The 24,531-nt window shown below is 43.4% G+C and overlaps 1 protein-coding gene across 4 annotated transcripts in view; it reads right to left on the bottom strand.

Annotated features, from left to right (window-relative positions):
* PTPRJ (protein tyrosine phosphatase receptor type J) overlaps positions 1-5,751 on the bottom strand; it is a 78,576-nt gene extending 72,825 nt beyond the window's left edge. For all 4 annotated transcript variants that reach the window (XM_075502302.1, XM_075502305.1, XM_075502303.1 and 1 more), the window contains exon 1: positions 5,414-5,751. In XM_075502302.1, coding sequence (XP_075358417.1) covers positions 5,414-5,476 — 63 coding nt within the window. In that variant the 5' untranslated portion in view covers positions 5,477-5,751. The remainder of the gene's footprint in view (positions 1-5,413) is intronic.
* Positions 5,752-24,531: the final 18,780 nt, after the last annotated feature.

The following is a 24,531-nucleotide window of genomic DNA, read 5'->3' as shown; positions in this document are numbered from 1 at the left end:
CACATCAAACACAGGCTTTAGCCCTCTTCCTCGCACACACCAACTGGGTTTGAAGCACCATGTAAAGCCAAGATCAGTTACAGACCCCACAGGTCTGGTACCACAGCAGATGCCAACATCATTCCTTCCTCTGTTTGTAGCTGTAGGCACAATTTCCTCTATTCTGAGACGCAGTTAAAAGCACGGTTTCCTTTTCTCCCATTACATTTCTACAGATGGAGAAAGAGGCTTTCATACATGGCCCTAGGTGTCTCAGACAAGTCAGAGGACAAGAGTGACGGTTGGACTGTGTGGTTTCTAATACCAAGGGATTCTTCCAATTTCCTGGTGACGGTAGGAACATAACCTTAAATACATTCAGTGACGTACCAAATACCAACAACACTTATGGAAAGATACAGACATTACTCTGAGTTGCCCTGCCTTTTCCACTGAATGCCCATGAATGGCATTAGAAGGTAACTAAATGAGGCCACAAGTTTATCGATCCAGCTCTGGTTGGACCACACATACGTGTCCATTCTTTGCTGGATTACAGAAATACCTTTCCTACTTAATCTTGGATTTTCTCCTGGAATTTTGGATTAATAGCCCCAGGAGGCCTGTTTACGTGCAGATACATTTAGGAACAGCTGGAAAGCACTTAGAGAAAAGCCTTGGTGCAGCCTTCCAGAGCAGTGCATCTGTTTTGTTCTTCTCTTCGTGCACATGCCTGATCACACATTTGTGTGCCTTCTAACATTTCATATTAGCACATGCTCACCTACACTTAGTCGTTTTTTTCCCCCACAATTAAAGTCCTCCCCTGCACAGTCATCTCCTGCTGAAAGTTAAATTTCCTGCTGATGTCTCCATTTAAGGCAACGTTCTCCTTCACTCTCCCCTTCCTACATAGCAGTAGGCCCTCTCTGCTAGAGAAAATTCAGCTAGCTCCTCCTACATTTCCAGCAACCTTTCATGATGTTCAAGGTACTATTTACATTCAAATTTTGGAATCTAACTAAAAGCAGTCACATCAGGCTAACAACCAGATATGCAGCCACTGACTGTTTTAATAGCTTTTCTCTCCTTTGCTCATATCGGGAATCTTCTTTCAAGCAAGCAAGCAAAAAACCCCAAATAAACGACATGAGACAGGCTTCATACCTACAAACATCAAATTTCCAGTCCCCAACCACTCTCTAACATTGTTGAAACGCTTACTCTATGATACACTGTAATTCTAGTATGAAGAAGGAAATGCATAAATTAAAATTATATAGATTATGCCCTACACAATAAACAAAGATTTTAAAACAGTAGCAATTTCTCTCTCTCATATTTAGAAACTCCAACCAAAAAAATTTACATGCCATGAAAATCCTCAACAAAGACTTGCATGTAGCTCACATAATTGAGGAAGTACTAATAATAGCGTGGCTGTTTGCACAGACAACATTTCCACTGTGGGCTTGAATTCTGATCTCAAACATGCAGAAGAAGATATTTTGTTGTATGTTGCTGGCTGGAGACTAAAATCAAAGAATTGGAAACCATCCGAGTGTGTTGCAATGTGCAGTCAGCCTATGCAGCTAAGGAAGCGCTACACACATCCATGCCACGTTGAAAACAAAGCATCTATTGAGTACTGCAGAAGGTGTTTGTGTTGTGTGTTCTTGTAATGAACATAAAGAAGCACGTTAAATTAACCTGTGTTGCAGTTTTAAACAAAAATGAAAGCCTTTGCATTTCAGCATCAACTGTCAGTCATCACAGAAAAGTAACTTGCCCTGACAGATGGGAAGTGTATTTCTAAGCCCCAACACAAGCAAACTCAGTTCACAGCCACAGCTTCCCTTTCTGGTCTACACTGCGTAAGTCCAGGCCTGCTCAGGTCTCCAGATCACTGATGCCCATACCTGTGTTTCTAATGGTGGTCATTAAAGGTTTTACCCCAGAAGTGTATTTACAGTAGCAGCAAGGGAGCCTCACATTTCTCAAGCTTTATTCTTTTTTAAAGCTCTAAATGAGCTCTATGTAGACCTATCTCACAAAGTAGTTGCAAAATATTTTTGTTAAATGGTACTCTCAAATTTTTTTTCTTTCACGTGCTGAAGATTACCCAGAATAATTTCGCAAACTAAAATTTAGAGTACCATACAAGAGAAGAATCAACAAGGATAATTAACAAAGACCAATATATAGCAGAAATTAACTGACATGCAACATACACACATGGCAAGCCCACATTTTAGATATGATGGTGCTTCATTTAAACTCCTTGGTTGGAAATTCAGATCAGTAATTAAGTCATAATCCTATATAATCGACTCACACAGTATCAGTAGGAGTTCTGTGCGTGCAATAAGCTGTAAGAACAAGCTATTAGGTCCACATAAAAGGCATTTATAACTCTAAGCACCAAAACAAGCACACAAACACTGGAGCTTAAAAGTCCATTGCTCTTGAGTAGTAGATGTTATGTTGTCATATCACTAATATGATCATTCTCAAGTCACTAGCTCCCATAAAAAACACACAGCAAGGTTTGTTTTTTTAACAGCTCTAACCTTGCCCACTATGTTGTAATTCTTTAAAAATAAGGAAGATGCTTATCCTGGAGTAAAAGACGCCACAGAAAGATCATATGCCTGTCACACCACCCAGGAGCTGCCATGACACAGCCGTTCCACAGCTCGGGATGCTTCCTAGCCCTTGAGTGTGTTCAGGCCAACAATGCTGTCTGTGTTAGGAGCGCTGTCCCTTTACCGACCCCACAGTCATCTAAAAGGCAACGCAGAGGCCAGATCCAGCCGAGAGCCACTTCCACCCGACTCACTGCCTTTCCTCTCATGGTCCAGCAGGGAGACTGTACACAAGGGGCAATAGTTCCTACTGGCAATGCACGAAGTCCAGCTTATGCCACATGCCTGACAGTCTTGCCAGCTGCTGTTGCCTTCTTACACCAGCTAAATACCTCACCGGGTAGTCCCAGGCCATGTCCCCATACCTGCACACATGTCACACCATGAATGACTCTGGATAACTCTGACATCTGCCTTAACCTCTGCAAAGAACCCACCACAAAGAGCAAAATTGTTCCCTATTAGAGACCATCCTGATCTTTAGAGGGCAAGACCATATGAACACTACTCGGAACAGCCAACAAGACTACTATGCTTAGAGCAAGCATTCCCTCCAAGCAAGGATTTACTCTACATCCTTACTGCTGGCATTAATGGGCTATATAATCATAACACGCTTTTCTCACATGAGTTATCCCCCCTACCTGCCACAAGTGGCCACACTGAAATTTAGTGATTTCAAATGAGTGAACAATTTGCAGAATCACACAATCAGCGAGGACTCTGTTTACGTCCTATTCCTCTAAGGAAAAAGCTGCTAAGGGACCTTTCCCCCCACCTCTCTCTGTAGATCATGCAAATGCTCCTAATGTTCAAAACTCCACAAGGTGCTGACCAGCACCAGTTAAGAGGTCTGGTGAACAGAGGCTTCCTTGCACTGGCCTTCACATTCACAGGTACACCTAAAGTCACAGCTGAGACTGTCAAAAACTGTAAGTCTTCCGAATTTTCAGACCATGACACCATGAGCTAGGGAGCTCCCACCTAAACTTGTGAGCCACACCAAAATCTGCAGATCTGACCTGTGTCCTGTAGTACATTGATGGGAGCTCTGATACTATCAGGGGATGACAGGACCTACTCAAGGGTCCCAGAGGGGTGGAGTGTGCAGCTCAGCCCCAGGATGATGAATGCATAAATGTACATGTAATTGAGGAGATGGTCCAATTTTTTTTATTATTATTTATCATACAAGACACCAATTAAGAGCCAGACTTAGAGGACAAGTAGATCATTACGTCACAGGATTTCATACGCTGCTTGAGAAGAAAAACTACAAACGATAGACGTCACAGCTGGCAGATCCTCACACAAAGGCTCCTCTGCTTCAAGAAAGAGAAATCAATGCAAGCCACATGCCCACACAAGGCTCCTGTTGCCGGGGTGAGCCTGCAAGGCTACACCCAAGGACAACCCAGGCCTGCCCTGAGCTCCTCCAAAATGCTGGAGTACTTTGATTCCCGAGTCAGTCTTAGCTCTTGTTCAGAAGAGATTTTTAAACCAAAGCTTGGTACAACAGCAAACAGAGATGGAACAACAAAACACTGCAAGGTACCCCAAACTGAATGAGACACAAAAGGAGGAAGAAGCAAAGGTTAACAATAGCCACTGGCTGTAATCACAAGCTGGTGCCAATGTAAGATAAGGAAAAAACAGTTAGAAATCTAAAGCAGTGGTACAGTTGTGCTCTGCAGCTCTCAGGGTGGGACTGAAACATAGGCCAGGCAGAACTGTCACCACAGATAACTGAGCACCTTGGTCCATACCAACACATGTTCATGCTTCCGTAGCAGAAACCGTTGATGCAGAGGCCAAGCAGGTACGTCTGGAAGCAAAAGTTCAGCAAGCCCCAAAACATTAGAGTTCATAGCACTCACAAAGTGTTCCTATGGGAACACTAGTAAACTATCAGCTGAGAGAAGCACGGGGTGAAAGCCTATGCCAGCATGCGATGAGCAGGTCACCTGGCAGATGATTTTGATTTACATCACTGAAAGGTGTCCTTGGAAGAACATCCTGCAACACGCTCAGGCACAGAGGGAGGCCCGAAACACAAGTGTGCTGGCAGACACCTCCTGTTGACCTGCAGCCCTACACCGCCAGGTCCACTCTCTCTGCAGCACAGCAGGATTTTCCCGTGAAAACTCCACACCACTCTTGAAGGCTGCAACCCAGCAGGTGATGCGTACCACCAGCACGGGCAATGTGCAAATAACATATTACTAATTAACCAGCAGCGACACGACGAAGGCAGGCTACAATACTCAGTGGGGAGACCAGAGCCGTCCCTGCTCTACCTAAGGTAGCTCTTAGCGAGGTAAACAACCGGGGCTGCCTCACACCCCGAAAGGAGCCACGCGGCTGTACCACAGGATCATACTCCCACCACGTCCTCGCCGGTGCCGGCCAGTGGTCGCCCCCCACGCTGCGGCTAGGCGGGGCTCAGACCCCCAAAGGGAAGGCAGAGAGCGCCGGGGGAGGCCGAGGCCCCGGGGATCCCGCGGCCCCCGGGATCCCGCCGGCGGCCGCCCCAGGTGAGCGCCGCCTCCGCCGGGCCACGCCGCGGCCCTCCCCCAGCCTCCCCTTCCCTCCCCGGGCGGCACCGGCGGACCCGCTGCGGGACAAAGCCTGAGCCCCGGCCGCACACCTGCCCCGCCGGCCGCACGCCTCCCCGCGGAGCGGCGGGCGCCGCCGCCGGGGCAGCTCCCGGCGGGGGCAGGTGCGGTGGCCGCGGCGCGGCGGACCCCCGCCTCTCGCGCCCTACTCCGTCCCCCGCGCCGCGGTCTCACCTCGACCGGCAGCAGCAGCAGCGGCAGCAGAAGGCAGGGCAGGGGCAGCAGCAGCCGCCTCATGGTGGCGGAGAGCGCTCCCCGCTGCGCGCACGGCCGCTCAGCCCGACGCCGCCTCCCCCGGAGACATGGCCGGGCTACGCGCCCCGCACCGCCCGGCGTCCCACCCCTTCACCGCCCTCACAGGCGGCGGCACCTCACCCTCCCGCCGCTCCCTCTAGCGCTCCCTGACTGGAAAGGCGGGTGGCGGGAGCCGCCGCGGGGGAAGCCCTGCACAGGGCGGAGTGAGGGGGCGAGCGGAACAGCCGGCCACGGGAGGACCGGACCAGCCGCCGCTCCCTCGCCCACGGCTTAAATGGCCGTCTTGCAGCGGGCGGGGGGGGCTGCGCCTGGCGCTTCCCCGCCTTCACTCCTCCCTCCCGGCATCTGACATCTCCCCCCGCCTGGCCGGGTGAGGAAGTGGCTCCCTCCGAAAGTTTCCCGGCCTCCGTGCGCATCCCCGGAGGAAGCGGCGGCGTGGGGTGTGCCCCGCCGCCCGCCCCGGCCTTGGGACTGTGCTCGGGAGCGGACGATACGCAGAAGGGTCGGTGGTAAAACGGAGTGAACCGCGGTTCTCGGGGCGCCTCTACCCCCCTCTCTCCGCCAGCGGGGGGGAGCCCTGCGGAGGCTGCGGCCCCACGTGGCCCCGGACGGGTGTAAGGGGCTGCCGCGGCCGGAGGAGGGGATCGTGGTTTTGCGGCAGTGAGTCGCTCCACTTATTGCACCGTTCATCCGTGCCCTCCAAAAAGTCCTGTCCTTCTCCAGGCACTGTTTTGGACATGCTTTATCCATGTCATCAAAAAGGACATGACATCATCAAATGCAATCACTTTTATAACCTTAACTTTCTTCCCAGGCTTAATGCACTGTTTCACATTTTATTCATCTTGGATAAGGGAAAAGGAGAGACAGGGTCGGTTTACATAGCATATCTTTAATTATGGAAACACTGGCAGTCTTCATTTTCTCAAAGGTTTTGAGCTCACATGTTTGTAATTTCCCTGTCTTTCCTGAGCCCTCAAAACATATGCATAGCATTATGGAAGCAACTATTCCACAGGAGTTCATGGGAACACTCACCAGAATAAGGGCATGTGCATACCTTACTGTTTGGGAGGCTGAGACTTACAGCTGGAGCTAGATAAACAGTGTGGGGGCATCCCTTCATATCAATAAGATTTGTAGGAAATAGGTAGTTACTCCAGAGAAGTACTTTCAAATTGTTAGGGTGCATTCAAACAAGGAAATAAACACTATACAAAAACCATTAATAAAACCACCTTTCCTACACCTTCCATTCAGAGCAAAGCACCTGAGAATTTTCTCCAGCTGAAGACTCTTCCTGGTAAACCACACACCTGCCAGAAGTCTCACTGGCTGCAGGGAAGTTGTTATGCTGAGATAACTTCTGCAGATCAAACCCTACCATTTGGAAATTATGGCTCTGACTCTCAAATTCCTTGTTGCAGCTCCCCATGCCTGGGCAGAGCCCTGGTGGGTCTAAGTTGCCAAACTGCAGATTCTGGCCAGGCCATGTTTCACTTGCATCTAAAACGCAACCAACTACCTTCATAGTGGCAGATCAGGGTTACACTGCACAGCTGCACTTGAGCAATCATACTTGGTCATCCTTGGCTCCAACTCAGTGAGAACATGGCTTTTTTAATTGCATGCCTTTCCAGTACAACAGCCTAGTAACTAATCCAGTTACCCCTGAAATTTAGTGGGAATCTCTCCACTGATTTAAGCAGTAATGGCAGCCAGCCCTGAGGGAGGAAATTAAAAAATGCACTGAGACAGCAAGAAGTGGGATTCTGACCTGTTCAAATTTATAAGTATCTTCAAGCTGATGTTGCCATCCCCAGATTCTACATGTTCCTGGACTCTTAAGTTCACTCATTCTTCTTTCCTTAATAGGCCACATAACTCAACTTAGAAGCAAGGGGCACTGTATTTCTTAGGCTATGTTAATTCCTTGCTCCAGAGAGCAACTGGGCTGCTACATCATTATTACAGGAACCTAAACTTCTTTCACCACACCGTGTCTGTCTGGATCTGGTATAGCTGGTGGGGCTTTCACATACAAGCTACATGGAATCTGTGCTTAATTACTTTCTCATGTAACACTTGTGGCTGAGTCCTCACAACTACTCCTATGTCAAGTACCTGCACCAGGAGGCCTGTGACGTTCTAGGAGGCAATCTCATTTCTGGAGCACCCAAAATAGTAGAGAACTGCATTAAATTTGCTTGTAGAAGTATCTAAGCAGAGTATTTCTAGGGCTGTAGAATAAAGTTACCTTAATGCATGTCTTTAATTATAACCATAACTAGTGCCAGTCATCAGTAGGATTTATACATAGTAGGTTAAACGAGCACAAAGAGAGCATAGGAGGTTTGTTACTGTTTTAGGGTGCATCTCTGACTGACTGTTATCAGACTTCAAGGAAGGGACTAACTCCTTTCCAGAGACATTTATTGGGTGTGAGAAGTACGCAATCAGGGACATAGCTCTGTCTGCACTGAAGGAGTGAGCTACCAAGATTCATAGACATTTGAATAGGCTCAGATATGCTGAAGAAGATGGCCACAGAAAGAAAAAAAAAAGTGCCAAGAAACATAGGGCACTAAAAAGCATAATTATTTTGTAACATAAAACAGAAGTACAATTTCCATTTGATTCATTAAAAAAAAAAAACTGGTAGCAATCAAACTTTTTGTATGTAGATTCTGATGAAATGTTTGTCTCCTCCAGATTGTTTAAAATTCTGGGAGGAATGTTCCAAAAAAGCTTTTCTGATTAGATTTTGAGAACTCTGTGGAGAAAGAATCACACGTGTACCTGATTGCTTCCTTGGATCAATGCCTCTGCTCTTTATAGCATGCTCTGGTTGACTACTAGCCGTGCAGACCTCAGGGATGAGCTGGATGGCAAAAGCTGTGATTCATGCCAGAATCAGAGACTTCACATGCTGAAAAGGGAAAAGAGAAATTAAAAGTCAAATTTTTTGAAGTCTTCCAGGTGTTAATTGTTCAGCAGCAATAACCATCACAACACAATTTCCTAGGAATTAGAAGTTCAAGGTTGCATTTCAGGCCACAGGCTCTTCACAGCTTGTTACTAACCTGCTGGAAATTCCCTGAATTACAACTGCTGTTGCCTAATTGTTTCTATAGGTAAGTTTTGTTTATTCTACAGGCTTTTATTAAAGCTGTATGCGTGACAGGATTATAAAACTGGGTAGGTGTTGCTCCTGGGCTAAAGCTTCTACTACGCTTTCATCTGAAAGTTAATTTGTGCATCTGAGTCATAAAACCTCTTCAAAAGGAAGCATCAGAAAGACGTGTTTCCACATCCTTATAATCAAGTTTTTGAACAAGAGACCCAAGTTTAAAAGTTGCCTTGGGCTCTTGCACACAAATCCAGGAAGAATGTGCAGGCATATTACTTATGGGTGCTCTAGTTCACACAGTATGGTATACTACTAATGCTCTGGGCAGAGAGAAAGGGGAGACTGCAAAAATATAGTGACCCAAACCTGTCCAATTTGGAGCAGTTCCCCCGGCTGATAATATTTGTCTTTCACTGAGACTGGCAATTAAATATGGTTTCTTAAAAAAAAAAAAAAATAAAATCAGTATGGCTATCTTTAACTGCATACCACAGACAGCCTTGATCACAATAGTATATTCTCATTAGTTATTCACAGTTTCATTCATCAGCTCAATGTGCAGTGTCAGCCAAAGAGGCATCAAATTGTTGAGCATCATCAAGAAGGGTGTTGAGAACAATACAGAGCGCATCATTTTGCCAATGCATAAAACCCAGGTGCACCCACATCCTGACTAATCCATGCCACTGCTTTCAGCATTGCAAGAAGGACACAACAGAGTGAGGGAAGGTACCAAGAAGGGCAGTTAAAATGATGTGGATGATGGTGCAGCTGTCTTACCAGGGGAGACTTAAAAAGCTGTGACTTGTCAATTAAGAGAGGAGAAGGCTACCTGGAAGTAAGATGAATGACAAATTTGTTCACTAAATCCCACCTAGAACTAGGGATCACTAACACTAATAAGAGATTGAACAGATACAATTAAGTGCTTTCTTACATAGCAGGCAATGAACTCGTGGAATATGTAGTCACAGCAGGTTTTAAAGGCAAACAGTATGAGCAGTTCCAAAAAGGGGGCAGACAAATTCATGGACAACACGTCCATAAACAGGGAAAAGGCAGAGATGAGTCTGTAACATCCCTAATCGATGACTGTGGATGCTGGGAATGGACCTCAGATAGCTGTCAGGTTTGTTTGCTCTTCCTAAACAGAATCTCCTAATACCACTGCTAGAGACAGAATACTGGGCTGGATGGGTTCATCACTGGTCTGACCAAGTAGGGCATTTCTTAGCTGCTTGCAGTAGCAATGTCCAAAACAGAGCCTCACTGTACAAAGGACTGTATAAGCATATAGCAAGAAACAAGCCTGCTACCATCAGCTTGCTATTTCAGTAAGCAAGACAGGTAAAATGGCAAAGAAAGTATATGTTAGTATTGTCATTCATTACAGAGGAAGCACTCTGTGTTATGAATTCAGACTGAAGTCCAAAAAGTGCTGTGCTTGCCATTGCAATTCAGACAAGATGGGACCTGTGTGATTCACACAGAATGACAAATGGACTTCTGTCCTGTCCATCATTGCTCTGTGCCCTGAAGCTATGTAAGCCCAAAGTGCTCTTTCTGGTTGACATTGCTCTGGATCTTATTTACACCACTTCTTCTGACCCCAAAAGGGTCCTTCAGGCTTCCATGTACCACTGAATTCAGAAATGAGTCTCTTGGGAACAACTCACAAAGCAGGACTACAAGTCCCTTGTACATTGCAACAGAGGAATAAAGGGAGAATAAACTAAATTGTACATGAACACAATGTACAGTGTTGTCCCAGGAACAAATGCAGTTCTACTACTATTAAAATAACCTTGAAATTAAAAAGATTGACTAAAGGTCTTGATAGTAGAAGGGATATATATATATATATTTTTTTTTTTTTACATAGACACAAAAGTAGCAACAAAAGAGAACATAAATTGGTACAAATATATTTTGGTTCATATGTTCTTAGTTCAAATGGAAGATCACAGCATGCAGTTCAGTCTCTTTGCCTGCGCTCATCAGGGACATGATAAATACTGGACATTAAATTAGAAATCCTACTTGAGAGCAGAGCAGTCCATGGGAAAGATGTTACACTCATGGAAAGGTTATTGAGATGAATGTCTTCATGAGTGCCGAGGACCTTCCTGGGGTGTCAGTCTGCAGGCAGAAATTGAAGAATTTACAGCAAACACTACACCAGCTTCAGCAGCAGCTTTGGTGAAAAAGCAGAAACTGGCTAAATACTGCATCTGGGGATGGTCCTACCATTAGAAGTGATGCAGAAAGGTCTCAGATATCAGATGTGGCTCTAACCTGGTTTCCCCTGGTACAAGCTCTCCACAGTCTGTAGCTGCAGGAGGTACTGGCTGGGGACTGCTGTGTAGTATTTTAACTCCTAAACAATACTTTGGTTTTTTATTTTTCTCATGTTCCTCACAAGGAGTTAAAGGTGTGTTGAGCTGCTGGCAAAGCCATCCTTCAGAGCAGACAGGATATTCAAAGACAACATGTCACTTTTTACAACAAGAGGAAAGTTAACTTGAGTTCTGGTTAGGCCAGGTTTGGGATGGTTTTATTTTGACTGAGGGAGAGGAGAAAGACAGTTTTTGTTGTTGTGGCGGGGGCTAGCAAGGAGAACAAACTGAAAACAAGCTTTTGTGGTTTTTTTACCCAACTTTCAACAAGACTTCAAAGTGCAGTAACTGAAAACAACTTTTGGAGGTGGGTAACACGTTCAATCTATTACACGCATTCAGTGGCCAGTTTCCTCTGTGTGGGAAGGCAGGTGGGCGGGAGGATATCTTTTACATAGTAATTGAAGGGAAAATATGCATTAAAACCCCACAGGCTAGGACACTCCAAAGCATCTGCAGCACCTGAGCTACTTCCAACACAAAAGAACATTTTTGTAAGTGGCTCAAGTTCAAACAGATACCAGCCTTTTAAACAGGTCATCTTCTACACAGCAACAAATGGACTCTGTTTCAGTGGGAGTAGGGAAGAGGTCATGGTCCTATAGCTTGTCTCACAAATGCAAGGTCCCATGTAATCACTAGGCTTCAGCCAGGAGTAATGTCATGGGTTGCAGAGGGCTCTTGCACAATAATACAGAGTTTTATTGGCACCTGTAGAAAGGGCAGGAGGAAAGCGATGTTCATCATAGGCAGTCTCTGTAGGGGTTACCAAAGGGCACAGCCATAGCTCAGCTGCTCCACACAGGAGAGAGAGGTCTGAGGTGGCATATAGAGCAAGAGGAAACAGTGACTGGCAGGATTCTGGGAAATACCAGAAGAAGCTGGCAGCCTGTGTAGCTGGCAGAAAGATTTCCCCTTCTCCACCTGCCAATTTTTTTGTTCTTGTCTCCCTGCTCACTAAAGAAATGCATAGATGTTTTTTAGCATACAAAACTTCAGTGGAATCACTTTCAATTACTATTTAAGTCCCCAAAATGACACCATATAATCGAAATGGAATAACACCAAGTTAATTTCTAAACTTGTACTACAAAACATTACAATAGCTGAGTCTGCTCTAGTGAATGAGTGAAATCACCTGTCTAGTGTAAACTAGCAGGTGCATATATGACTGGGGACCTCTGTCAAGGGCAGTAGAAAAGGGAGTGGCTGGACAGCTTATGCTGTCCAGCAGTCCCATCTGCCATGATCTCCTACAACACATCCTGCCACCTCTAAGAATTGAAACCTCAAGAAACTTGTCAGCAAAACCATGGTTCTGACACCACTTGCAAAACCACTGATACTTTAACAGCACCAAGATTTCCACACCAGAGGACTGTCATCTCTAGAGTCACAGATGAGTCACAAATCCCAGAGTCACAAATCCCAAAGTGACAGATATCCATTAAAGAAGGAACAAATTAAAAGGTTAAAAATTAAACATGTTGAAATCTTTGACAAAATGACTGAGCCTCCTTTTCCCTGTCTTCTAACATTACAAATTGGGGGGTAGGCACAGTTCTAATGCTGGGCTTTTGTAATGTCTTTCACTTATCCCCCCAAGAAATATAAATAATAATGTGGAGAAATGATGCAAAATTGCAGGTGTCTTCCAAGCATGGTGCATATCAACTATATCAGGAAAGGACCATTTATGGACATCCTAGGAGGGTAATTACAGTCTTCAGGGTAATTTAACTCTTGCTCCATTGCAGAGATTGCCCTTAAAAGTGATGTAGACACATCTTCTTGTACTCATTTCACACATGGTACTGAAGCATGGACTATTTTCATAGCAATCTACATTTGGCAATACTGTAATAAAGTGGGAGAAGCAGTTATTTGAGCAATAAAACTACTGGCTGGAGCACAACTGGCCTGTTTCACGTATAACCAGTATTCTTCTGCACAAATACCTGCTTTAAGCTAAACACCTCTTGCTTTTTACAAAGGTATGCAAAAAATGTCAGGAAGCAAAAAGGCAAAAAGCAAGGAAGAGGTGAGACTGAATCCCTGGAGTGTTGGTATCCAGCACTGAGAGACCGAGATCAGCAAGATATCCTAAGACTCCTCGTGGTGGATATCGGGTCCTATTTACTGTGCTCAAACCACTGTGGTTGAATTGGGATGGTTTCAAGCATCTTGGCAGTAACACCTAGCAATTGAGCTTGAAAAGCAAGATGGCAAGAAGGCTAGGAAGACATCTGCCTGGGAAGAAAACAAAAGCTGACATCAAAAAATTATCAGTTCTCATCCCAGCTAGCATGGCTGAACTCCCTGGCTCTGAATTTGCATCCCTGCACTTGAAATTCTAATGCCTGATGATGCGCTCTGATCTTTGTTCATTTACTTGTCCTGTCTGACTAGAAATGATGTTTTGGCAACAACCTGCTATTTACTGTGGCACCACAGTCCTAAACATCCTTTAAGACATGCTGAGGCTTAGCTGGCCAAATTCTTATGCTGGCCTTTCAGCTCTCAGTGAGAGCTGAGTGCCTAGGTTGCTTACATCCTTTTAAAAAATCCCAGGTTCTGTCTTTTGATAACATTTTTTTAAATATCTATTTTTAAAAAGCTCCCTGCTATCTATCACTTGAACAGTCAGTGCTATACAGCTTCCTGATGCTACTGGGAAAAGCTCTTACACTCACTAAACTCTAGTAAGTGAAATAATAAGCTACAAATCAAATAATGCTATTGTTGTTCGCCCATGTTCTAATACTATGCACTCACATACAAACAAAAACGATACACCAGCAGATTGCTGTTTGGATTAATAGTTTCCATGTGCGATGCTTCCACTTGGAATTCCTCAGTTAAACAGGCTGTTCTGAACAGTACTTCTGCTCTCCAAGAAAACAAGGGTCCAAAAGGCAAGGAAGCCACATCAACAACTAACAATAAACCCTGTGGGAGGTATAGATCCTTTTAAAAACTGATGGATTAGATTCAACCTGCTTCAACAGGTACTCACCAGCAATAGTCCAAGTTAATTTTACAGCTGACAGCTTAAAAATGTTGGGTGAATAATCTGTTCTCTTAAAATGGAAAACTTCCATTTTCCTAAAAATCCTGAACTTCCCAAAGTGCATCTACACAGATATATGCTGTTGCAGCAGCTTTGCAGAATATGAAAACAAGCAATCATTTGTTATTTTCTATACTTGTCCTCCTTGCTAATTGCTGCAGAGCAGGATAACTCCAAAGCAAGGCAGTACAGAAGGGCAATGGCTCTAGTCTATATTCTCTGCCAGAGGTGATGTGGGTTTATTCTTTTTTAGCCCCCGTGAGTGATGGGCTAAGGAGCTGTACCTGTCACCTCTGTAGCTACTTGAGAGATTAAGCACATAACTCCTTTCAAGTATATACTATACATGGTTCTACAGCAGTACAGTTACTCAAATTAACTGTGTCACTGTAAAAACACTCCTTTTTGGCAAGAAATAACTTATCAAACAGATATCAAGGCCATGGCAGAAAATTACTGGCTTACTTCTCCACAAAACTCATACCTCCAGGTGATACCAAAGCAAGGAAATAACGAAAGATTTGAAGCAGCTGATCAGGAACAAATCAAACTGTCCAGAACCTCAACATGAAAGCAGCAAGTCAAAAGCAGGGAAACACTGAAACTAGTTGTCTTCTCGTTGAAGGAGCATTGCTGCTCCTGCACCATCAGCCTAAGTAGAGGTAGGACTCAATCTGGGGCTGCAAGCACTGCAGAAGTGGCCATAAACACATTGCATGGGTTTTCTGTCAGACTATGCTGTTATCTTGCACAAACCAGACGATGCTGGGGCTTTCTGCTAGGACTAAGCTCTTCACTCTGTCGCTGGCTTCTTTGCTCTAATGCACTCTAAGAGGGACACTTAACAACAGATACAGGGGAAGAATCATTGTCATGAGAATACTCACCATACCTATCTACCACAACAATTTGACCAGCCTTGCATGGGTCCTGGGCAGGTGGGTGTCTTGCAGTTTCAAGGTGCTATCTCCTTTTGAGAGATTTCTAATCCCTGCAGCTCAGGAAAGCATGAGATAACGGAGGATGTGCTTGTGCTTCTTAGTGATTATCAGAGGGAATCATAATGGAGCATTTGCACGATTAATTCATTTCCTATATCCAGCATACTTAATTAATCTGGGGAATAAAACTGATTATGTTTCTCTTCTAGAAAGCATATTCTTTCTGCACCAGAACTCGATCTTGCCTTTACTATTAATATATGGTTTGCTGAGATAAAAACGATCCAATTTTTTTTTATTATTATTTGTCACAGCATCAATCTTACCTAGTCTATTAGCCAGTTCTGATTCTACAGGAAGTACGTATCTCCAAGATGCAGCAATTCTTTGTCTAAAGGTAGAAGACTCAAAATTAAAGTTAAAACCATAAATATGTTAATCTCAGTAACCAAGAGATTCTGATTAACTATCAAAACTTCTATTTGCTGCTCTCTTTCTGAAGAGGTCCTCAGGCTTTGGCTTGTCCGGGTCTTAAGAGACACAAGGATTAATCTTGATTGCTGTCTACATGCTCATTAAAGTTTTGATTTCCTAAACAAGCCTTATAGTTAAGAGAGATCATTTAGATTTTTCTTTACAGGATTTAAGATAGGAAGGTAAATAATCTACTTAGTTTGGTACAGTAATTCCTCCCTTTCTTGTAGGAACTGACCTTTCTGGTGTGTCTTAATGGAGTTTGGGACACTGTGTACAAGTATGGGCTAAGGTAGAAGTTAAGGCATGCATAGGCAAAAGAAAAGCAATAGCTATAGAGAAAGACCGAAGAGGTGGGAAATTTATTTAGCAGTCAGTGGTGGTGCTATTCCTTTCTAGAGGCTAGTTGCCAAGTAGATTCCCTAATTTCTCTCCCCTTGATCCTCAGCCCTCCTTTTCTGGACAGAGAAGACTGTTGTACATGGCCTATTACTTCTATAACTCATTTATCCACAAATGTGGGCCATATTCCTTCCTGGTATCCCACTAGCTACAGAACATGCTTTAGCCATGCGAGCTTTACTGCCTCATCTAAGCTCTGGCAGAATAAGCTGGAAGACAGCTGTTAGCCAACAGATAACCTTTCCCTCAGGATGCCTTGCCAGTCCCCATTCCCTCCCCAGACAGTATCAGGTAGACACAGTGTATTTTCTAAGAGACAGCTATTGACTAGTAAAGCCAGTAAGGAAGTAGAAGCTGCCTAAATGTAATACAAAGTCTGATCTTGCCTCCATCCAACTACAAATAATTGCAGTCATCTCAGTTTCTCTGATTTCATTTCACTTTAACTACAGCACTATCACCTTTAGCAGTTTGACTGCCAGCCTAGTGACAGTGGGTTTTTTTCCTTGCAGAAGGACCTGCATTTGCATCACAAGCAGGAAAGACCCCAGCTTTTCTTTAAAATGAAATATGATTGAATCTCTCCTGATTGCAGGAGTAAACCTGGAAACATGATCCAAGTTCTCCCTAAAGGATTATAACCCAGAAGACGGGGGTGGGGTGTGGCAGAGAATGGGGTCAAGAACACATGATTTTTAAATTCATCTTATGATTTCTGAACACCTGGCAGAGCCAGAATGAAAGTCTGGCTTTTGAGGAGCTTTTGACACTTTAGAGGTCACACACATTCATTCAGTCCTTTGTCATCTTTACCTTGGATTGCAAATGGACATTCAAGATGCATAAGGTAAAGAAGGAGCACCTTGAATTCCTATGTTCCTGCCACTGCTAAAGCCATTCAGCATCTGAATCTCTGACTCTAAAGGCCTGGCTAGACAGTGCTGTTTGGACAAGGAAAGTCTGCCCAGGTGCTTTTAATTATTAGGAAAGTAGTTTTCCAGAAATAGCTTGCTGGCTGTTTGCCAGATCTATTTCTTCCAACAGGAAAAGCTAAATGTAAACATCCAGCACTTCATAACAGACCACAGAAGTCTCCCTCCAACTGGAGCAGGACTCTGGAAAGACTGTGCTGTCCTCTTGTCTCTTTTACAAAACCGTGGGCTAGCTCATAAGCAGAATTATCCCACGTACCTTAGCAGATTGCTATAGGAAGATTCTGAGAGCTACTTTGTGCTGCAGGAGACATTGCAGTGCTGAAGAATCTCCTGAGTTTTGATACAGAAATGTTCCTTGTTGGCCTGTGAGAGTAGAGCAAACAGGGAGCTACTGCCCTGCAAACACTTATAAAGCCCTTGGGTACTGCCAAAGAGACCGGTCCCACCCAGCTGCTTAAGAGTGGCAAAACTGGGCCCACCTGAAACTGATTGAGAAGGAAGCTTGGTGGATATATATATGTCTGCTCTCTTTTATTCCCTTCTTCAGCATTTATTTCCTCTAAAAACCTGTAATATGGCTACTGTCAGATTTGCCAACTTCAGAAGAACTACTTTTTAGTTACATGGCACTGTGCTTGCTGATGACACAGGTATAGAGGTATCTCATGTGTTGTAACCTCTCCTAAGCTCCAAAGACAGCTCTTTAGGGAGTCTTTCACCTTCCCCTTCCTTGACCTGTACCTGGGGATGTCTTACAGGAGGCAGAACCTCAGGTGCAAATCCAATAGGAAAAAAGTGTCCCCCTAACAACTCTAAGCATGACACACATGGGGAGGCAAGAAAGCGTGTTTTCTGGGTTCTGCCACCTATGCACGATACTCTGGGAGGAAGAAAAAGAGACAGAGAACATTACAGTGGATAAATAGAATTTCACTCTTTGCAGTAACTGCCAGGCAGCTCATGGCTCCAATTCTCCCTTTGCAGCTTTGTTCCCCACTGGCACGGCATCTGTGCTCAGTCTTTCAGCATTGAAATTTCCCTATTTCTGGAACCTGTAGCCAAGCTACATGACAGGAGATACATTCTTATTAGTGCTTTAGTTTCTAGTTTGGCAATTTTTGAAAGACATCCAGAGGACATGTTAAAGGACTGTATGTTGAAATAAGGAAATGTCATGGTTTGATTGTTCAGATATTACTACTTTACTCTTAATTCCATTAATGCCTAGGGATTACCAGAAGCAAAGTTCCTTTGTTGGTAAGTGCTATACAAATCTGTAGGATAACATTTGCAATAAAGAGGTGATGGATAAAATAGGAAACACAGAGAAGGGAAGGTTTTTTACAGATGGCACAGTAAGTGATTAAGTAGCTTGCCCAAGGCTGCAGAAAGAAATTGGGTGAGAGGCAGAAACTGAGACTATGTCTGCTGAGTCATAAAACATGAGTTTACTCATCTGAATTTTTTCCCATTGCATAAATGCCAAGGAGTTCGGCTGTGATATAATACACATAAGTTGCTTAAATGTAACTGAACTCAGTAAACAGAGAGTGGTTTCATTAGCTTAAAGAAAAGAAGACCTTTATCTTACAGAGGGTGGAAAATAAATTACCTATTTGCAAGAAAGGCAGTGGCCTAGTCTTCTGGGTCACTGCTGGGCAGTGTCACCATTGTGCTTAGTTCCAACAGGGAGATGACTCACTAGTGTTGACACTGTGGCGCTGCTGTTGGTCTCTCTTGCACATCTGACTTCCTTGCTTTGGGCAATTTTTACAGCTGTACCCATCCTCCACATTTCTTCAGCTCATTCAGTTTCCATTGCCAAACTCACAGGTCTGGAGGGAGCTATGTGAAAATATTGCCTATCTGCTACAGGTACAGGTAGATGCCAAGGGAGACTTGCAGCTAAGTGGTGAACTCTTTGCAATTTACAGCAAAGAGAGGAGGAAAGAGGGCGTCAGGAGGGAATTGCATTGCAGAGCACTGCTGATTGAATCGGGAATTTCTCCTCTGGAGACTGGCTGTGAAAAAATAAAGGATCATCTTGCTTCCTCTTCACAGGAGGTCAGGCAAGGCAGAGAGTTAGCATCAGCCCCAGCCAGTTGAAATTAGCAAGAATTAGCAGGAAATCCAGTGTCCAAAAGTAACCTTTATAAAAAGTAAGACCCTTATATGGCACCAAAATAATGCAAAGGAAAGCTTCCTAGGAGGACTGTGGAAACATCAGCACCGTCCCATTACACAGTCCCATTTCACATCTGCCTACAAGGCAAACAAATAGCTAATTCAGTCACTAAAGAGATTTGATGCTTTCCGTGGGGGCTCTGGGAATTGAAGGGGTGGTATGACACAGGATGGTAAAGAAAGAAACAAAGCTCGGGCAGAGGGTCCCGCTGTGTAAAAAAAAGGCTCCAGTTGGCAGGTGTTTGACTGTTTGCCCTGACTGTCAGCCTCTAATCTGGCAGAGCACTCACAGCTATTTAACTTGCAGCATTTAAGCAGTTTGTTGAAGGCAATGTGGCTGCATCTGGGCTTGGAGTGTAACACACAAACTAAATGCACTACTACACTGCTGTCTTGAAGTACTTCCCAAAAATGCAAGAATGATCCTCTCTGGCATTGCCTAGGCTAGATTTTTGCTAAACATCTCCCACCAGTCCACATCAGCTCTGATGGGGAGATAGCAGCAATGTGGACTCTTGAGCAAAACAGACTTCAAACCTGGATGTTAAAGGTCTGAGTCCATGAGGAAGGATTTTTAGAAGGCCTAAATGCATTAGGAGCTCAGATAGCATTGATTTTGCACATTCTAGAAAGAAAATCTGTACCTCAGAATCCATATATAAGTTTCTAGAAAAGTTATTTGACTTTCAAATTAGCACCTGTTCTCAGCTCCAATGGGATTTGCACATGTCCAGAACTTATGAAAAAGCAATATATTCCTCCATAGGAGGCTAAACCTAAACATGTATTAACATAACTTTAGACATTCACATTTGTAAAATGTTGACCTTCCTCTCAAATACTGTTTTACTAACTGATTTTTTCATTATCTAAAAGTTGTACATATAGTGCTTTCTAACTACACCAATAAGTTGGGTGTGAAAATGAAGACTACGTTAAAACAAACCTAAAAAAAAAAAAATCTTGAAAATGTGGGTCTGTTTGGTGGTTCCTGCAATTTTTCTTTTCATAAAATGGCCTCTTTTGCCTGGGGAAAAATTTAAATGCTCTTAGTTTTTGAATGTTGTCCAATGAAAATTTCTGAAGGTTATTTTTTTCCATTTGAGAACAGAAACATGTCTGCTCCATGCTCCCCTGCCCACAGCTGTTAAAAGATATGTAAAAGCACAGAAAAAAGCCCAACCCAAAACATTTGTTATTAAACTTCCCCCTTCCTCTTATTTTGCAAAACAGTTCAGAAGCATGCACAGTTAACTTTTCATCATGAAAACTATTCTCATCTAAGTTGCTAATACACCCATAGAACTGATAAGCTAAGAATATTTCCTGAACCTTTTTTTTTTTAAATTTTCACTTAGTATGTATTTCCATGCCAAGCAGAAGTGTGTTCTCTACCCACTCTGAAATTCATACCCAAAGACACATTGCCTGCAGAAAGGCAGCCTTTGGGAGGCTTTTTTTCTTGTCTATTTTTTCCTATCTAATGCTTTTGCTGTTTATGGAAAGTTGTTCAAGGCTCTGATCACTGAGTGCTCTGAAAGAACTTTTATTAGTAACAACCAAGGCTGATAGGCCAAGGCAGCACATAAACAAGAGGTTTCTTCTTTTAACATCAGGATCCCTAAACAAAGGGATCTATTGATCTTCCAAACTATAATGCAGAGCACTCAGCTTTCTATATTTTGCCTACAAAAGCTGCTCTAACTTCCCGCCAGGAAAATGATGCCAGGCTGACTTCATAAAGCACCCTGAAAAAGGTTTGAGCTCTTATGAAAACTGGAAATTCCATGGCTATTCTTAATACTTTTATAAATATTATTAATATTTTCTGATTAATATTCTGTTAAGAATATTCTGTATTATCTTCCTCTCTGAGTTTTTACTGAAGTAGCATTATACAGATCCTTACTACATAAGCACACTTTGGTAGTGGCAGGAAGAGAATTTTGAGCACCTGAGCACAGACACCCACACCACTTGTCACAGGACCCCCAGAGGACCTCAGCGAGTGGGAGCTCTGTTTCTGCCCAAGGGGCAACTCTGCTGCTCTTCAGTCTTATGAGCATTGCTAGCATTGGCCTTGCTTGAGTAAACTGTCCACCAGTTGACTCCCTGCATCTAAGCATCAAGGCAGCTAGCCTTGCTAGTCCAGGCACCATGTTGTGCCACCTTGGTGCTGTGTTGCTTGGGATTTGAGAAGTTCAGTAGGACTGGCCACACTGGAACTCAGCCAGGCGAATAGTGACAGCTCTGCTACCATGGCAGGTGCTTGTGTTATGCAGGAAGTGAGACCTGACAGATAATATCAAATCTCCTGTTAGCCCACTATGCTGTAAATGACAGTGGCCAATAGCAGAAGCCTAGGGAATAAAAGGAGAAGAGAATAACAGCATGCTAAGCATGTAGTAATGCTTTCCCAGGGTCTCTCTGGCAGGTTTTCTCCAGCATCTAACAATCTGCAGCTCAGGGCTCTGGGGTGTAAAGATATAGGAATCTGTAGCACATCTGCGTGGTTAGACCCTAACATTGATGCTTTTTGTGGGAAAGGACACAATTCATCAAGAATCAAAATACAGATGTTTCTTTCTTCAGAAGTTAATTCAGACTTACAGATACCTGAACCATTTGATGAAAGCCTGGAGAATTTTGTGGAAAAATAAATTAAAAAGCAAGAAAGAGGGAACTTCCCTGCCTGCCCTGGTTTCATATTCCCTTGTCTGCACCCCATCCATTTGACACTGTTGAGCCAAATTGGTATCGGTGATAATGGTAAACTGCAAACCAGGTGAGGTTATGCTGGTGATACAGTCAGTCATCCTGTCTTAGCTAAATCATTTTCAGAGGAGCAAGAGGAAGGATGAGGAAGACGTTTGTAATGTGCACAAGTATATCAGTGCTTTTATGGCCTGGTGACTGGAAGCCCTACACATGTTTCAGTTGATAAGGCAATCACAAGGCTTTCATTCTCATCTGAATAAGAACATTTAATCTTTGCAGCATTAAGTCCCATGTGCTAAATTAAATTTCCTGCCAGCTCAGCAAACAGTTTTGATACTTTGAACTGCATTGTACATGCTTTCCTTTCATCACAGGATGCATTTTGTCTCAGCATCAACAGCCAAGAGGAGAAACATCACTTACACCAGGGAGCTACATCTGCTTCAGCACAAGTATCAATATACTGCTGTCAGTGAGCTGTGGTCTTCAGAACTGCCATCAAACAGCAGGCAGCCAGGGTGGGATTCAGATGACCAAGCAGAGGTACCTGCAGTGGGGGCAACTATGTCTGAACTAGTCACTGCAGGCTCCTTTAACTGTCCATGGAGATAAAAGGCTACTTGGTTGACACAGTGCAGCTCATCTGATGCAAGCAGCTGGGCAGACAGCATCCTAAAAGTGCCTCTTTCTCTGCATTGATTTTTAAGGCTGTGCAGAGAATTAGCTCAGGTGTAGACAGCCACATTGCAAATCTCTGTGGTCAGGAAGGAAGAATCTGACTTTCAGTTCCCCCCCAGTTCTAGGCTAATAAAAGTCTTTGCCACAGTAGGTTTGGGGAGGCTTCTCTATTCACCCTGCTGCAACTTACTCACCTATGACTGTGTTTCAAAATGCTTCATACTTATAGGCTAAATTTTGCATCTTCATTCAGGATTCACCTAAAAACCTAAAGCAAAGAAAGCTGGTTATATTTTTCTTTCAAAGGAAGAGAAGGAAGAGGGGGAGCAACTGATGGCATTATTGAAAAAGCAGAGTTTTTTTCACATCATAAATTCTCAACAAGTTTGAAACACTGCATCTTGGTAAAGTTCACCAAATACTTGTGCTGATTTTGTAAACAAAGTTTTAACTGTTTTAAATCTTTGTTAAACTTTCCTTATTTACATTTTTACTAAGTAAGAGTGGGTAACAGTTGTGATTAAGAAGATTTTAAAGAAACAAAAGTTCTATGGATGCTACAGTACAAAGCAAAAGGTAGACTAGGGGAACAATGCACAGTGAAAAAAAAAATTGTCAGGGGACAAAAATTCAGTTGTCTTTTGGTCAGCTCTATTCACAGCTCAGTCCCCAGCTTTTCTTGCATCATCTGGAGTTCATAGCATTTTAGAGATTTGCTGGCACAGGTTCAGAAGTATAGGGGGTTTAGCTATTAAAATCAACTCAAAAATACACTTTTCTTTGTTATACCAGTGAAACGTCACAGGAAGATGAGTTTGACCTACAAACCTCGATTTCTCAGTATCCCAAACTCTAGCCTTACTTGATCAGAGTAACTGAACATGCCTCAAGAAGAAAAACTTAATTTGCTATAAGAAGGAATTAAATGTGTATAAACAGAAACTAGGTTTTGGCAAGCTATCCTCTTTCCTAATCCCTCAGTATTTCCCCAATTACTACACAGCCCAATCATTCTACATAAGTTGTTTTTATTAACGCTACAAGAGGCCATCTGTCTACAAATACCCAGTCAAATAATAGAAACCAACACAAGAATAATCAAATTCAGCTACTGACAGATATAAAAGATTTGTGTGCAGAATAAATATTTACTTTTAAGGCATTTCAATAACATTCTGGGAGTTTTCCAAGCATTTATCATTTCAGGGTGGCAGGGAACTGTAACAATTCTTTCTCCACCCATTTCAAGAATTTTTACTTTCAATCACCAAAGATGATGTAACATAAGGCCTTTCCAATGTGCATCACCCTGTTATCACATCCCCCAAAATACCGTGCATGCTGTGAATGTTACAAGCTTATAGAAAACATAACAGCACATTCTGATCCCAAAAATTCTGCCTCTCTTAGAGGTGTCTCATCTGAAAGATCAGAGTTCCTCTACAGAACTATGGCTGTAGCAATGGGCAGGTCCTCCGGATGGGTCCCCTGAATCAGTTTAGATGGATTTGGTTTGGTAATCTAAACTAAAATACTTGGATTAGCTGAACAGTTTATGTTGAGAACTATTTTAGATTTGTTTTTAAAGACACCAATTTGCATAGAAGCTTCCTTTAAAAGCTTCAGTTTGAAATCAGCATTGTTTGTCATATTCAATATTGTTGTTGAAAGAGAGGGAGAAGAGGAAGAAAAATGGGGAGGCTGTATAGAACTAACCTGCTGGCCAGCACTAGCAAATATAGCAACTTGTATCATATTGTGCTGTTATTTTCTGCTATCCAAAGTTTCCATGGGGACAGAAGAGATTGAAAAGATTAACTATGAGTTGCAATACATCTCTGAGCAATGAACATAACAAAATGCATGCAAGTGTGGAAGAGGGTGGTTTCCCTTCCTGTTCAACAGTCTAAGAAATGATAGTGATCCGGTAGTGTGTACCTATTTTTCAGCTACTCCTCAGCTTCCACGTTTCACCACTGCTCATCCAGATGCCTGAGAGAGAGGAATACCCACTTACCCTATGAAAGAAATACCCTGGTAGTCACAGTGCCTCCCAGGGGAGGCTGTTGCTGCACTGTACACAGAGAGCAGTACAGCCATGCACTTCCT

The sequence above is a fragment of the Mycteria americana genome, chromosome 5 (assembly GCF_035582795.1).
Source record: "Mycteria americana isolate JAX WOST 10 ecotype Jacksonville Zoo and Gardens chromosome 5, USCA_MyAme_1.0, whole genome shotgun sequence".
Taxonomy (NCBI): Eukaryota; Metazoa; Chordata; class Aves; order Ciconiiformes; family Ciconiidae; genus Mycteria; species Mycteria americana.
The sequence above is the reverse complement of the archived record's forward strand: the minus strand, read 5'-3'. Positions and strand labels throughout refer to the sequence as shown.